Source organism: Phyllostomus discolor, chromosome 3, assembly GCF_004126475.2.
Source record: "Phyllostomus discolor isolate MPI-MPIP mPhyDis1 chromosome 3, mPhyDis1.pri.v3, whole genome shotgun sequence".
Lineage (NCBI taxonomy): Eukaryota > Metazoa > Chordata > Mammalia > Chiroptera > Phyllostomidae > Phyllostomus > Phyllostomus discolor.
In genome coordinates, this window is record NC_040905.2 from 195,675,942 (window position 1) to 195,691,601 (window position 15,660).

The 15,660-nt window shown below is 41.3% G+C and overlaps 1 protein-coding gene across 3 annotated transcripts in view; it reads right to left on the bottom strand.

Annotated features, from left to right (window-relative positions):
- Positions 1-4,173: 4,173 nt before the first annotated feature.
- The window catches only part of LPAR1 (lysophosphatidic acid receptor 1), a 136,774-nt gene continuing 125,287 nt past the window's right edge, over positions 4,174-15,660 (bottom strand). For all 3 annotated transcript variants that reach the window (XM_036022044.1, XM_036022043.1, XM_028520110.2), the window contains exon 4: positions 4,174-6,660. In XM_036022044.1, the coding sequence (XP_035877937.1) occupies positions 6,359-6,660 (302 nt within the window). In that variant the 3' untranslated portion in view covers positions 4,174-6,358. The remainder of the gene's footprint in view (positions 6,661-15,660) is intronic.

The following is a 15,660-nucleotide window of genomic DNA, read 5'->3' on the forward strand; positions in this document are numbered from 1 at the left end:
TAGCCATTTTAGTGTTGAAGATGGAAGAAAGATGCAATATTTTTAGCATATGATGCATTATTATTTCAAGAAAGGTAAAAATGCAACTGAAATGAAAAAAGCAAAGATTTGTGCAGTATATGGAGTAGGTGCTGTGACTGATCATGTCAAAAGTGGTTTGCAAAGTTTCATGCTGGAGATTTCTTGCTGGATGATGCTCCATGGTCAGGCAGACCAGCTGAAGTTGACGGCAATCAAATTGAGACACTAAATGAGAACAATCAATGTTATACCATGTGGGAGATAGCCAACACACTCCAAATATCCAAACCAAAGTTATTGGTGAAAATGAAAAATGTGTTTTATTTTACAGAAAAAAAAAACCTAAATGGACTTTTCGGCCAACCCCATGTATCAGCCCCACACCCTGAAATCCCTGTTATAAAGTAATTTTAGAAGCTTCAGTATAAAAAAAATGGTTAAAATGTAATTGAAGAAATGGAAAGCAGGTTTAGCGGTAGCTAAGGGTCATGAGGGGGGATGGGGACTGAGCGTAGCTATGAAAGTGAACAGGAAGGATCCTTGTGGAGATAGAACTGTTCTATACCTTCCTTCACTGTATCAATGTCAATATCCTGCTTGTGATGTTACATTGTGCTTTTGCAAGACATCACCACTAGGGGAAACTGGGTCAAGTGTAGAGGGACCTCTCCATATTATTTTTTACACCTGCATATGAGCCCCAAATTATTTCAAAAGTAAAGTTCAATTTTAAAATGATAGCAACACGACAACTAATTGACTAAAATCAGAATTCATGAGCTCATACTGATATAAATAATTAAGAGAGGACAAAATTTTTTCTCACAGTAGAGAGCTAACTAATGCATTTTTTAAAGAGAAAAGAAATTCATTTGGCAACCATTAGTGTAATGGTTAATTCATCCAAGCACTATCAATGGATGCTGAGACGAGATGTCAAAATTTGATGAGGAACAGAATATTTCCCACAAAATCCCTATTACAAAGGGGGAAAAAAGTAGTTCTTCTCACAGTGGAGAAACCTGGCAGAAGCCCCTTAATCAAGCAATCAAAGTTGATGTCACTAAATAAAGGAACAAGGCAACGCCACGGCATGAACCACAGTGAGAACCGCAACCACACTTCCGCGTTGTTTTGTTTAAGGTAAACAACGTGATTCTAATCATGAGGAAATATCAGAGGAACGTGGGTTGAGGGACATTCCATAAACGAACTGACCTGTGCTCTTTAAATGTCAAGGACCTGAAGGTCAGGAAAACACGGAGGGGCTGCTCAAGATTAAAGACTTAAGAGATAAGACAACTAAATATAAGCAGTAATCCTAGACGGGATTCTTTTGCTATAAGAAACACTATTGGGAAAAAAAATAGGTTAAACTTGAATGGGGCCCGTGAACCGCATGTCAGTTTCTGCATCCTTGCTAACTTCCTCATTCCGATGATCGCCTCGAGGGGGTTGAGGACCAGGTGCTGGTCTGTCGCGACCACACAGGACTCAAGGGTGACAGGCCACTGCACTGGCAACTTACAAATGGTTCAGGGGAAATGTCCTATAAATCCAGCAAACTTTTCTGTCAGTGTGAGATGGTTTCAAAATAAAATTATGCTTATTATTAAACATGCAGTTGTGATCATTTTCTCTGCAGTTTAGTGCTCGAGAGAGGATAGTGTGCCCGATTTCTCTCTCCTCTCCCAGTGAACATACGGTCAAATGAGGATAGCCTGATTGAAAATGGAATTCTCTAAATCACAGGTTGGCACGCTTTTCCCGTAAAGGGTCAGACCGTTAATATTTCAGAGACTGAGAAACGGGCTCCGCTGCAGCTCTGCGGCGGCGCTGCTGCGGGGCAAAAGTGGCCGCGGACAACGCCTGACCCGGATGAGTGCGCCTGGGCGCCAGGAAAACTCCATTTACGGCCACTCACATCTGAACGCCACATCCTTCTCACACATCACAGGATATTCTTTTTTCCCCAATCGTGTAAAGATGTAAAACCCATCCCTACCACAGAAGTCACACAAAAACAGGTTGATTTGGCCCATGTGTCTGAGTTTGCCAACCTCTGCTTTACATTTAAAAATGGCCTTCACATGCCACACCATTAAGCACATTATTAGTGGATAATCTGTGAATATGAGCATTATAAATTCAAGGGGAGAATGAGAGGTTTACTACGTAGACTATACAAGGTACAGGAGAATGTTACAACACGAATGGTCCAGCTTTGGAGCCCATTCTGGCCCTTCTAGTTCCACAGGTGTCTCCCGTCAGACAGTGCCTAGACCCAAACCAGCCCAACACACAGATGAAGCCCAGTCCTACTGAGGGGTGGGGATCAGGAGAAGCTTGCTCTGTTAAAAAATAAAAAATGTAGCCCTGGCTGGCATAGCTCAGTGGATTGAGCGCAGGCTGCGAACCAAAGTGTCGCAGGTTCGATTCCAGTCAGGGTACATGCCTGGGTTGCAGGCATAGCCCCCAGCAACCGCACATCGATGTTTCTCTCTCTCTCTCTTTCTCCCTCCCTTCCCTCTCTAAAAATAAATAAAATCTATAAAAAAATCATGCTAACTTCTTTAAAAAAATTAAAATAAAATAATAAATAAATAAATAATGTGTTTTCAAGTCTTTACATAAAAATTTTCTGTTTACCTTGGTATGAAGAGACCTGATAAATACATGTTTCAACAGTTTGTATCTAGCATGAGTCACACTCGGTTTAAAAGAAGGGCTAGAAAGGTCACACACTGACATTTCAGAAACGGAGAGAACAATGGAATAAATTAGAAGATGAAGAGTGTAACCTAAGGCAATCATTAGGAAAGAGAATGCAAAAACCAGTAAGACTCCCTAATTGTGCAACGTTAGCTGAACATAGAAATTATTGGCCTCCTATATGAAAAAAGGTAATACAGTAATCCTTTCCTGTCCTTGGGGAGACATTCCAAGTCCCCCAGTGGATGCCTAAAGCCACGGAAAGTCCTGAACTCTGTATGTGCTTGTTTTTCTTATACATACCTGCCAATAAAAATTCATCAATTAAACACTAAGCCAATAACTAATAATAAAATAGTCATTACAGTATATATACTCTAGTAAGTTATACGAATGTGGTCTTTCTCTCTCAAAATACTGTATTTCACAGATTTGTTTTTACTGTAGATCTTAGAAACCTCAGCTTGTGATTTTTTTTTCTTTCTTTCTTAAGAACTCCCACCTTTTCACTTCAAGCATGTCACAGCTTCTCTTTGGAATACCCACAGCACCTCTACTCTTGCACGCTGGGGTCATTAAGAAGCAAAATAAGGGCTTGACCACAGTGCTGTGACTGTCCATCTGATAACCAAGGTGGCCACGCAGTGAGGACCAGGCTGGGGGAAGAGCATCCTCAGTGTGGAGATGCTGAACAAAGGGACGGTCCACGTCCTGGTGGGGTGAAGCAGACCACTCAAGATTTCATCACGCTACTTATAGCAACATGCGATTTATGACTTATGAATTGTTTCTGGAATTTTCCATGTATTTTCAGAGCGTGGTTGACCATGGGCACGGAAACCGTGGAAAGTGAAATTGTGGAGAAGAGGGGATTAGTATGTGTGAGCGGTGGCTAATCTGTGAAGAGTTCTAAGACAATTTCTAAAAAATCTTAACATCCACCTAAATGCAAAGGTACAGAATTCTCTTCCAAATATTCATTAGGACATTCACTTGAATAAACATTTTATCGCTTTCCAACATCTTAGCAATATATTGACAAGCATGGAATTAGCCTATAATGAGAAGATACCTATCATTTTTATCTCATTACTAAATCTATCAGCATAAAGACCATGTGACATTATAAACTCCTAGTTAGAGTTATTCATAAGCCAACATAAAAAAATCATCTTATAAAATCAGGGTTTTTTCCAAAAGAAACTTACTCTCACAGTTATACAGTTGAAGTAATGTAGTGTCCTCAGACGTTAATGCAGCATAAACTGGACACTGGAAAAATGTATCACTCAGACTGCAAACAGCAGTTCTGAGCTGGGGAAGCACACGGTGGGAGCTTCACCCCAGAAGTCAGAAACAAAGAAGGTCAAGGGAAGAAAGGAGGCATGCAATGCAAACCGAAGACTTGAACAAGAGAATAGCACTGACCAGAACCACACATTGCCAGACACTGATTGAGAAGGATTTATTAAGGTCCAATTAGTATGTTTTTAATGTCAAATAGTCCGTATCACCTTCAGAATACATGCACGTGAGTACAAGTCCAAGTTCATCTCTTTCACTTCCAATATAAAAAGCGTATTGTATGAAGTGTGTGCAAACACTTTTCTGCTAACAGGTTACGCATACTCTTTTCACTTTGGGCACTCCACACGTCCGCCCTCCGTCCCAATGGTGACTATGCACGGGCTTCCCCTCCCCAGACACTCATCCTCCTTCTGGACATCTTCCTCTTAAACGTCCTCCTGACTTTCCCAGACCTGCTTCATGACTGTGACTTCACTGGTTCCTTGTTACAATAAATTGGTGCAATCACTCGTTTTCCCAGACAATGAATTAAGTAGGTATCACCTAATATGGCCGCAGTCTATCTGGGGTGATTCTGAGAGAATACACAGTATCCAGTCACATATTGACACTCAACCAATTTGCTACAGAAGGGTCCCAAGATACTTAATATGAAGAAGATCCTTCACTCACTTGGCACCTTTGATTTTGCATTTTCTTGAATTCTAATGATACGTTACAGGTATGGCTACCAAGAGCGGAATCATTGGTCCCTCAAGCAAAATTTGGAATTGCTATACATATGAATTAGGGTATCCTGGTTATTTGTGCCAGCTGACCGTTTCTAGTTCATTTTGTTCTATACATAGAAAAAAGTCACTCTAAACTAACCACTGGGCTTCCTTTGTAAAAAGGTAATTTAACTAGCTTTCCTCACAGTTGTCACCCATGAGGTGCAAAGCAGGAAATCCCTTTTTATAAAAGGTATGAGTATAAAAAGACATTTCACATTTTTAAAAAAATCCTTCATGGGAACATGTCCTAAGTAAATAATCAATTATGTGGACAGTTTTATGTACATAAAATTTTTGCAACATCATTTATAATAATGGAAATTAGAAATAAACCTAAGTAATCAACAATATGGAAATGGTTAAATAAACTGAGTTGTACCCATTACATGGAATATTATATAGTCACGAAAATTATGTTTCTGTAAAATTTTTAATGCCATAGGATATTAAATATGGCAATTCTGTAGTGAAAAAAAAAATCTTGGTTATAAAATTGTTTACAGTATGATCCCAATTATATAAAAAGGCATATAACATGTATATATAGGCATACACGGGGTGGGGGGAGAGCTGTTAACGGTGGTTACCTCTGGGTTGTGATATTATCAGTAATTATATTTTGTTTTATACATGTCTGCATTTTTCAAGTTTTCTACAATGACTATGTATTATTTCATAATACAGAAAAACACAGACTATTTAAAAATTCCTCAGATGTACTAATAATTAGAATGTACTTGATATAAATATATGGGAACAATATTAATGTGCATCTTCTATGCTTTTTTAGGGTACATATTATTTTGATAATAAACTTACATCCCATTTTTGTTTTATATGTGTTACAACACTTTAATGAAAGGTAATATTGTGATTATTGTTTGTTTCATAACCTAAACAAATACCGGCTTTGACATCTAGGTTCTTCTATGTTCTAGAAATTTGAAATTAATACCCTTTTATCTTTTTAGGGCATCCTGCATATATACACTCCATGCATGCTTTCTAAGAAGAATAATTCTAATTTACAGTTTTCCTACATACGGAAAAAAATGAAGTTACGGTACTTTCAAAACAGTCTATAGTCTTATCCATCACAAGCATGCTGATAGGCATAAACATGTTTATGAAATGAAATGTATCCTTTAAAAACAAAAAAGGGGAGTCTGTATGTAAATGAAGTTGTGGATTCAATTAGTCAGAATTTACTCTGACCTGCACCAAGCCACACACAACCCTTTGAAGTCTAGTTAGTGTAGTCTGTCTACATGGACACTCCAGCGTCTATTTATAAATTCCACGATAGGGTCTCCACTTTCTAATCTCAGAAGGAATGGGGATCCAGATGAGGTTTGTCACATGAGCTAATTTTCAATATTTATCAAGTCTTGCTGGGTCTAGGAACAAATACTGCCATTGGTTAGTGTTTAAGTACATGAGTTTATTTTTCCTCTCTCTGACACCCCACACCTCGCCCTGGCATTTGGGTCGGGGGGAGGCTCTTCGTCCCTCAATGGACGATGGCTGCGTTCCTCGTTTCCCTTCTAAACCATGGAGTGGTCGTTGCTGTGAACTCCAGCCAAGATGGTGTGGTTGAGGGAGGAGGCTGAGCGGTCGGAGCCTTCCGTGGGGCCGCTGGAGCTCTCACTGCGCTGGCAGCAGAGGATCTGCCGGAAGGTGGCGCTCATCTCCTTGTCGCGGTAGGAGTAGATGATGGGGTTCATGGCGGAGTTGAATTCAGCAAGCAGGAGGAAAAACTTCTCGTAGGCCAGGACGTCGCATTGCGGGCAGCACACGTCAAGAAGTAACAAGACCAGCCCAGGAGTCCAGCAGATGATGAAGGCGCCTGCAGGGACAGGGATGGAGATCGGGAGGATTTTAAAAAGAGACAACGAAAATATGTATGTATATAATTACGAAGCAAGCAACCAACCATAAGGTGAGATAATATCAGTTTAATATAAAAATACTGAAATTCAAAGCCACCAGATCACCATCTGAAATCAAATGTTATTCATAGTCTGAATAGTCAGAAAAAGCTTTCATGATGATCAAATAATCAATTTAATAAAATCTTATTGAATGCAGACCCTACTAAAACTGAGTATTTGTGAGGCATTTATGATAATAATTACTTTGAACAAAACACAGAGTTGCTAAGCAACCAAGACACGAAAAACTACATCCGGGTTACACACTTGGACGCTTACAGAGAGAGGTATGGTTCTCAATAGTGTAAGACTGTTTTTAGGCAAAAGGTCAGCACGCTAACGAATGCTGTTCCATAGCTAGTTGACGTGCAGTTTCTGGATTTGGGTCGAATGCGCTCATACCCTTGCTCTGACGTTTACTAAACTGGGTGAATTTGGGCAAATTATTTTTCATGCCTCAGTTTTCTCCTCTAAAAAATAAAGATTACATTCACTTTATTAGCTTTGTTGTGAGGAGTAAATGAGTGCTAAGAGAAAAATCACTCAGTATACTTTAGCAGTAACAATAATAACAATAATATTGTTCGTATCTGCTCAGTAGCATGAGCCTCTTCAGAAAGAGCCATTTCCAAACAATAAGATGTTTGTTTACTTTTATTTTTATTCAACAGTCACTTAAGTGGTACTTTCCTATATGGTTTTTGAATATTAACTCATTTACCACGCAACAGCCAAATGAGAGAGACACTGTTGTCCCACCCTGCAAATGAGGAAACTGAGACCCAGGAAAGGTAAACAATTTGCTCCAAGCCGTGATACTAGAAACTGGTGGACAGGAGGCAACCCACAGTTCCCGCTTTTAGTGGCTGAATCCAGAGCCCATGTTCCAGAAAATACTGTTATACTCCCAATTCTTCAAATTAATAAAATTAAATATTTTAACCCAAGTTTGATGCTTCAGATATTTTACCAATGTAGATCAACGTTATTTATTCTCTTTCTTCCCCAACTACTCTGAATCATTAAGCGTTTACTACCACTGTAAAAGGAGTGGAGATATAGGTTATATTCTTAATGCCAGCTCTTGAGTTCCTGAAATCACTCGTTTGGCTTCCAGGGAAAATGGAGCTTGTGAAACAGCATTCCCATCTCCCACCGTGCTGCCCCGGGATGACCTGGGGTCTCCTCAGCTAAGGGAACAGGCGCCAGGAGAACGGGTGGCACTGTCAGGTCCCACTGCATCCCCCCCACATGCGTAAGAAGCTACACAAGGAGCAGACAGCAAATAGAGACGATCCCAGAAGAGCTTCTGAGTTTTCAGATTTAAATGGCCCCGGCCTGGGTGGACATGGGCTTGGCCCGGGGTGGCGGTGGCCTTGGACTAGGCTCAAGGAATGAGTTTCACAAAATGTAAACAAACAAGGTTTAGTCTCCAAACAGCCCAGTTGTGCTGAATGTGAGCTTTCTTTTTTGAACCTTTTTAGCGGAGAAATGAAAATAAAGATGGGAGAAAAGTATCCCTGTGAAGGTCTTTGTTCGAAAACACAAACGTGTACTGGTTTTACACTGCCATTGGCTCTGAAAACTGTCCAAGGTGCTTCAGTTTCTAATAAATGCAATACCTTAACTTTCCTTGGAGAGAAAAAAAAATATTGCAGATATCAGGAGACAAGAGCCAAGAAGCTATTTGAACTTCAAATAAATCTGTTAATAAAGTATTTATTCCAAGTCCTCACATTGCCTTGCTCAAAAATCACTCAGAAAGCTAAACATACAGGAAAATCAAAGGAATGCCTCTTGAGTTTCCGAAATGATGCATTATTCATTGAGAAGCCGGGAAGGGGATCATTCCCAGGGAGGAAAATGCTTGGATGGCACATGCATGGACCCATTATTCCATTTACTCAGGGACTAAAACAGGCAAGTCCTTCATGAATGGGACAGCATTCTTTCAAGCATCTCTTCCCTTTCCTTGTATCAAAGCTCTAATTGAACTCAAATTCAGGGCTTGATTAGACACCAGCAACATGCGTCTCAATAGATTTATTTAAAACAAAATGATCTTTTGCTCCCGCCAGGCAGTAGAAGGGAAATCCTTATTCACACGGACTTGCTCAGACTGTGTGACTTTGTTCAAAAATGACAGAAGTCAGATGTAGTCATTTGTTATTTATAATGTCTTCTAATGTTTAAATTCAAGAAGAGCGAGATTGTTTTAAATAAAAGCCATGGCCTCATAAACTAGTCTAACAGGCCTAAATTTTCGCTCTCTCCCCGAAAATGAAGGCAAGGAGCCTCGCCTGACTGCAGACGAGAAGTGGGAAACGCTGTGGCCCGACGCCGTGCGGAGCTCGTCTGCACGGACGCGTCCTTGAGGAACTCGGAGTCCCCTTCCCTGCTTCTCGCCGAAAAGCGCTGTTCTCAGTACTATGGTCGGGCCCAATGACAAGGGCCCAGCCCTGTGTTTGGATCATCAAGACTTGATTGAGTAATTTGAGGAACTCGTAGTAGAGGCCTCAAGAAAAGAACACCTAACCCCAACTGCACAAGTGTTCCCTCCTTTTCCACAGAGGCACCACAGACCAAGCTGACCAAAGGATGATGATGGACTACATAAGAGGAAGACGGGGCCTGGAAAATGCCAAGGTGATTACACTCCTAAACAATAGTGAGTGAATATCGTGAAATTAAGTTTCTTGAAATTAGGGATTTACCAACAGGCTTCTAAAAACAAAAAGTACACCCGAGCCCCCTTAGTAATAAGTAGGTAATCATCATTCAGTCGGGTCATAGTACGCTGTGGACCCTATCAACACACAATCTGTAGAGACTCAAGTACATGCCTGTAAGTCAGGTTGAGAACAGTGAAAAGAACCTCCATGCCCACATCCATAAAGTGAGCGAGTAATAGCGCCCTGTCTACTCCATACGGTGCAGCGAGGATCAAACCAAGATGCAGCATGTGAAACCCTCTGCACAGTGCACGCCCACCTGACTCCCGGGCCTACAGTGTGGGCGGCATACTGGGCAAAGGCTGGCATAGCACAATACAGGGCAGAGTTCCTCCAGGGCAGAACATGGAGGCACGTTCTGGACCACGAAGGCCTGGCATTTCACAAAGCTCTGACATAACACCATCCTGACGGCAAGAGATTCCTTGAGCTTGCACCTGGGTGTAAGGAGGAGGACATGAGGGTAAAGTGAGGAAGCACAGAGAAGCACAGAAGCCCTAAATCATTTGGGGGTTTCTCACGAGTCAACTCAATACCTACCAAGATGTAGAAGAAAACAACACGGCACCCCACAGAAACAGGGCTTTAGTTCCAGAACGTTTCTGATGGACGAGCCCCCACGGACTAAGGCGTAAAACCAGGGAATGGTACGCAACAGCATGAGAGTAAGAGGAAGCACACGTGGATTATGGTTATTTATTGTAAAGTCAGAAGCAAAAATGGCAGCAGATAAGATGTCCAAGGTCATGAAGACCTTGCACATGGCCTGACTCAGACGTTGCAAATTTCTCCAGCTCATCAGTGATTCTCAGCCCTAGCCACACACTGTAATAACCTGCAGAGCTTGTAAGAAATAATGATCCTCATCTACCCCTCCTCTTATAAGAGTTTAATTTCATTGGTCTCATTGGTTAGAGTCTCATTAAATATACAACACTGTAACAGAGTGGATGAAAAAGATGATCCAGATCAAAGTAAAGGCAAAAGCATCAGATGTTTCCAGAGGAGAAATAATGACAGCCTGAACCAGGGCCGTGACCATGAGGAGAGACATATCGAAGGAGTAGAAAAGTACTCAGGAGATGGACTGCAAGAAATGGATAAGGAAGATACAGGCATCTAGGATGCCTCCCAGGTTATCCAGCTGGGTGAGGGAAGAACGGTGCTACTTTTCACTGCAGGAGGAGACACAGGGGAAAAGGCTGGTGTTTTCTGAGGTGAGGTGAGAACAGAGATGAGGACCTCAAGTTTACATCTGTAGCTTGAGGTGCCTGCAGGATCAGGCGGAGGTGCCTTGGAGACATCATGATGGGCTGATGGCCATTTGAATCCCAGGAACACTGTCTCTAAGTGTGCTGAACAAGAGTAGTTACATTCTGCGTGGTTTGCCAATATTACAAGTAGCATGGGGAGAAGGATGTTCAGAAACATATCTGGGTTGGAATAAAGAGCAGAATTTGCTCTTCCTAGAGCAAGCTTCATTCCTGTCTCACACACCCATCAAGTCCATCTGCAAGGGCCCCGCTGCGCACAAAGATGGAAGGAGAGGGGCTGGACTGTGGACGCCAAGAGCAGGGAGGAAGGAGGATATTTTGGAACATCAGGTCACGGCTGCAGAACCTGATCGTGTTACCCACCCCAGCTTCCCTCACATCTCCACAACCCCATCAGCCGAATGATGCTTATCATCTGGCCTCACAATTCGTCTTGTTCTAGAGTGACCTTTCCCTGACTAGTTGGGGAACTTCACTTCCATAAGGAACGTAAGAACCAAAGTTAAAGAGGGAAAGTATCTGACCGAGACCTCTAGGGAGAGAGCCCAGGAGTGTTGATGGAAAAAACAGAAAGCATTTCCAGTCTGGCTGGCAAATTGTATTTCTACCAAAAAGAATTGAAAAAATCAGACATTCCACAGATCTTAAACAAGGTAAATCAATTCTACACCAGGGCTGTGTCCAAGTTCATCTCAACTTGGCCTTGCTCTTCAAATGAAAATCTCAGGAACAGGCTTCTCATCCTCAGGGTCATGGGTGCAGATCAAGGACTGGGGGATGGAAATAAGTGTTTGAATACATAAACAACTTTTTATTTTGTCCCTAAACTACTCTCGAGGGCAGCACATTGCTATCCCAGAATCCAATCCCATTTTAATTCATTTCTCTAGTTATATAGTGATTTCTGCTATTAAGTTAGATATATAAGACCTGGCTAACTAGGAAATCCTTCTAAATTATACAGTATCCTAAAAGATCCTATGTTAGATAACAGACCCTAGAAAAAGTGTATTCCTAGTTAAGCGATCATTGCAATGGAAATAAATGTGTGTGAATGATAGTTTTGAGGATTCAAGTTTTTTTCTCTAAAAGAGTAACCTAGATTGATTATAAAATCTGTTTCCCAGAACATTAAGAATGTACAATTCACACAACTGAGAGAGTGCCACAATAAGTCATTTCTCTTTCAACAGCAATTTCCCCTCACCTAGTTTAGTGCCCAACACTTCCACTTTTTCATGGTCATAGTAAATGTTTCATATATTTCAAGTTTCATGCTTTTATGCATTGTGTGATGTACTCTACTGTTTCCTTTGCTTACTACAGATAGGCACGCTTATCTTTTAGAGAAGGGCATTCACGGTTCACAGATCTCCAAAGCAGGGAAGAACGCTCAGTATGTGAATATTCCTGGGTGCAAGTTTCAGCCCCGTCATACCGTCCTGATCACAGTGCTGGCCTTCCTGTAAAGGAGAATGCCTTCCGGCATCGTATCCTCTCCTTCACAGCAAGCAGTGAGTACATGCACGTACCTGCTCTGTATCCCATTGCAGACTCTGAATCTCATCCTGCAGCTGTACGTTGGAAAGCACATGCTGACGTGGCATGCATGCTAGCACGACCTCTTATAGAAGAACATCTGTGCTTGAGAACAGCCAGTGGAAACCACTTCTCCATGGCTGCCACTCTAAGCATGCAGTATCTTTTATCTGCCTTTTGCCACAGGTCCCTAACCTAACCAATTCCTCTTCCTCTATGCTTCTTCTCTAAAATTCAGCTTGCACAGAACAACCAGAATGCATAAGTCAATTCACAGCATATCACTTTCCTGCTTAAAATCCTACAAAGGCTTCCTGTTTGAAGTCCTTGCAGTGGTCCCTAATGCGCCGCCACCCCCCCACCCCGCCCAGACCACACTCTTCAACTTGATCTCTTCCCACTCACCTCTCACTCACTAGATTCTAAGCACACACACCAAATGAGTTCACTTCTGTCTCAGGACATTTGCATTGATGGTTTCTTCACCTAGGACCACTCTTTCTGTAGATCTTCCTATCTACTTTGCTTACCGCAAAATCTACCCGTGACTACCCTAGCTAAAGCAGCCCCACTCCCCCACTGCATTATTCCACTTTACCATCTTCATATCCCTCATCTATACCCAAATTTTCTCTTTTTAATTTAACTGTTATAGTATTTTTCCCATTACCCTTTAGTCCCCTTATAATCCCCTCCCCCGCCAAACTGTCTCATTTATTGGTTTGCATGTTTATGTTCTAGCTTCCTCCAGTGAAGATGTAAGCCTCGGAAAGGAAGGGAAGCTAGCTCTTTCCTGTCTGTGTCTCCAGTATCTGAATGGTATCCGGCCTGCCGTGGATGCTCAATATATCTTCTGCTGACTGGGCTGGCAGGTCACAGCTAAGTGCCTACTAGACATATCCAAAACAAGAAAAATTACTTAGTAGAAAAGTCATTCAATTCTGTTTAGAACACCGATATTAACCCCTACAGTGTGCAAGGCCCTTGAATGAGAGCCACAAGACATTCAAAGGGACACGCGGTGCAAAAGTTTCAATAAATATGCATTTGTTACTGTAGCATAAACTAGCCTATTGTTACTACTACTGATGGGTGTCAGATTATCTATGGGATCTACTAAACTCTTGAGAACCAGGCTGGGTCATGAATGAGGGCAGAGATGGCATTAGTCAAGTTGCTGCTACAAGAGTGGTTCACAAGATGACGCTACCCGACCAGACCCTGGATTCCACAATCTCTGCCCAGAACAATTACCTAATGGCCCCACACGCCTTTGTGTTAACCCCTCAAGATTCCAAGTTCCATGCAGGGCTATTAAATCACGACTAAGTCTCATGTCCATGCTCTAGTTATCAGAGAATGGGGAGAGAGGAAACATCCTCCCATCCAGCATATAATGTCTGGCCACTTTTTAAAATACAAAGGACAGTCCTTATAATTTATCAGCAAAATTGCTGTTCATTCATAATGTTAAGTTTGAATATTCACAAGATTTTTTCAAGTGTCATACTTGCAATTTTTTTTTGCAGGAACTTAAATTGGTGAATTATTTTCATACATTTACATTCTGATAACTTGTAATACAGTTTACTTAAAAGGGACACATACTTTATGAGAGATGATAAGGATAATTCTCATTAACTACCAATAATTCTCAATAATGGCCTGTCAGCTGCTTTCCTTACAGTGGCTGATATCTAAATGATGACATAAAGCTAATTTCTTGAATTGCTATGCCTTTTTTTCCAAAAGAAAGTTTGAGAAATACAGGAAAATGTAAACAGGCATCACTTAGAGCCCTGAGCTACAGCACTGACTGGTGTGGCTCAGTTGGTTGGACATTGTCCTGCAAAGCGAAAGGCCGCTGGTTTGATTCCCAGTGAGGGCACAGGCCTGGGTTGCAGGTTCAGTCCCCAGTCCGGGAAGTACAAGAAGCAACAGATCGACGTCTCTCCCTCTCTTTCTCCCTCCCTTCCCCTCACTCTAAAAATAAATTAATAAAATCTTTTAAAAAATAAAAAATTTTAAAAGTCACTTACAGTAATGCAGTCTAGAGACACAATAGTATATAATCTTGTACTCTTAAAATGTCGTTTCTCTTAATTCTAAATTTGTGCCTTTTTTCTAACTACATATAAAATTAACATTGAAAGTCCATATATTAGTGATGGGCAAGAAAGGATTAGGCAATCCAATTTTTTATTTTCAGAAGCATGTTTTTGTTCTGATTGGTGTTATTATACAGCAGCGTGGCCTCATTTGGTCACTACAATACCCTCCTGAATCTGTGAGGATATCAAGTATAACTTCTTTGACACTGCACTATGTCTCCTGTACTACCTGTGCCTACATAAGATGCCACATCACATACAAGTGCAGGCGTGGGGCATCGGTGGACGTCTGCTCGTTTTGCAGGAGACTTTCCTGGAGGGGACACGCCCTGAGAAGACACGACAGTCAGCTGCCACCAGAGCCAGCTTCTTCCTATCTGGATGCCCTCTCATGAGTAGGCAAAATGATACTCAATGATAAGACAATCATTTTGAGGGAGAGGTGTGCTCCTCTGAAAGTTCTTATCTGCAACTAGAGAAAGTGAAGTCCTGATAACGCTCAAACAATATGGAAGCAGGATGGCCATCTCCGTAGCTCCAAATGCTAAGAAGTCAAGAGAACTAGCAAACGAAAGGTGCACCGAGTTATATGTCCTTACACACACACACACACACACACATACACACACTCACTCCAATAGCAGCTAATGTTCTTCTGGCGCAGTACATGACCCCTGAGGTCTCTGTGAGGATACAAAACAGGAAATGCTTGAAATTTACTTTCAACAAGACCAAACCATGGTAAACCATGGTACGATGGGTCACTGCCTCTACCCTTTGTCCCTAAATATGTTTCCTGATTTCCATTCCCTTCTGTCTTAGGATGAACTGCAAAATAGTGCTACTCCGTATGCCTACCAAAGCATGTGCGTATGGGCTCCTACCACTTTAAAATGAGATATAGTTTAAACATAGGAAAAAATATAATTTGTGTATATGCAAATTATGTATGCTACATAAATGTATATGTGTTGTGTGTACACATACACGCATATCTATACCCACACACACATTCAAAACAGTCACAGCATTTGAGTATCTTAAAAAACACAGTAGTATTTATTTTCCTTCACAGGCAGTAGGCTGTAAGACCCAACCAAGAAGGATAATGCTACTTACATATTCTTATCTAGAAAATAACTCACCGTTCTGAGAATAGTTAAATCTTTTAAATCACTCCTAAACCTAGCAATAGACTGCAAACTTTTTTAAAAGCAAATTTCCCCCCTTATTTTAAAAAGAAGTCTTAGTTCTCACAG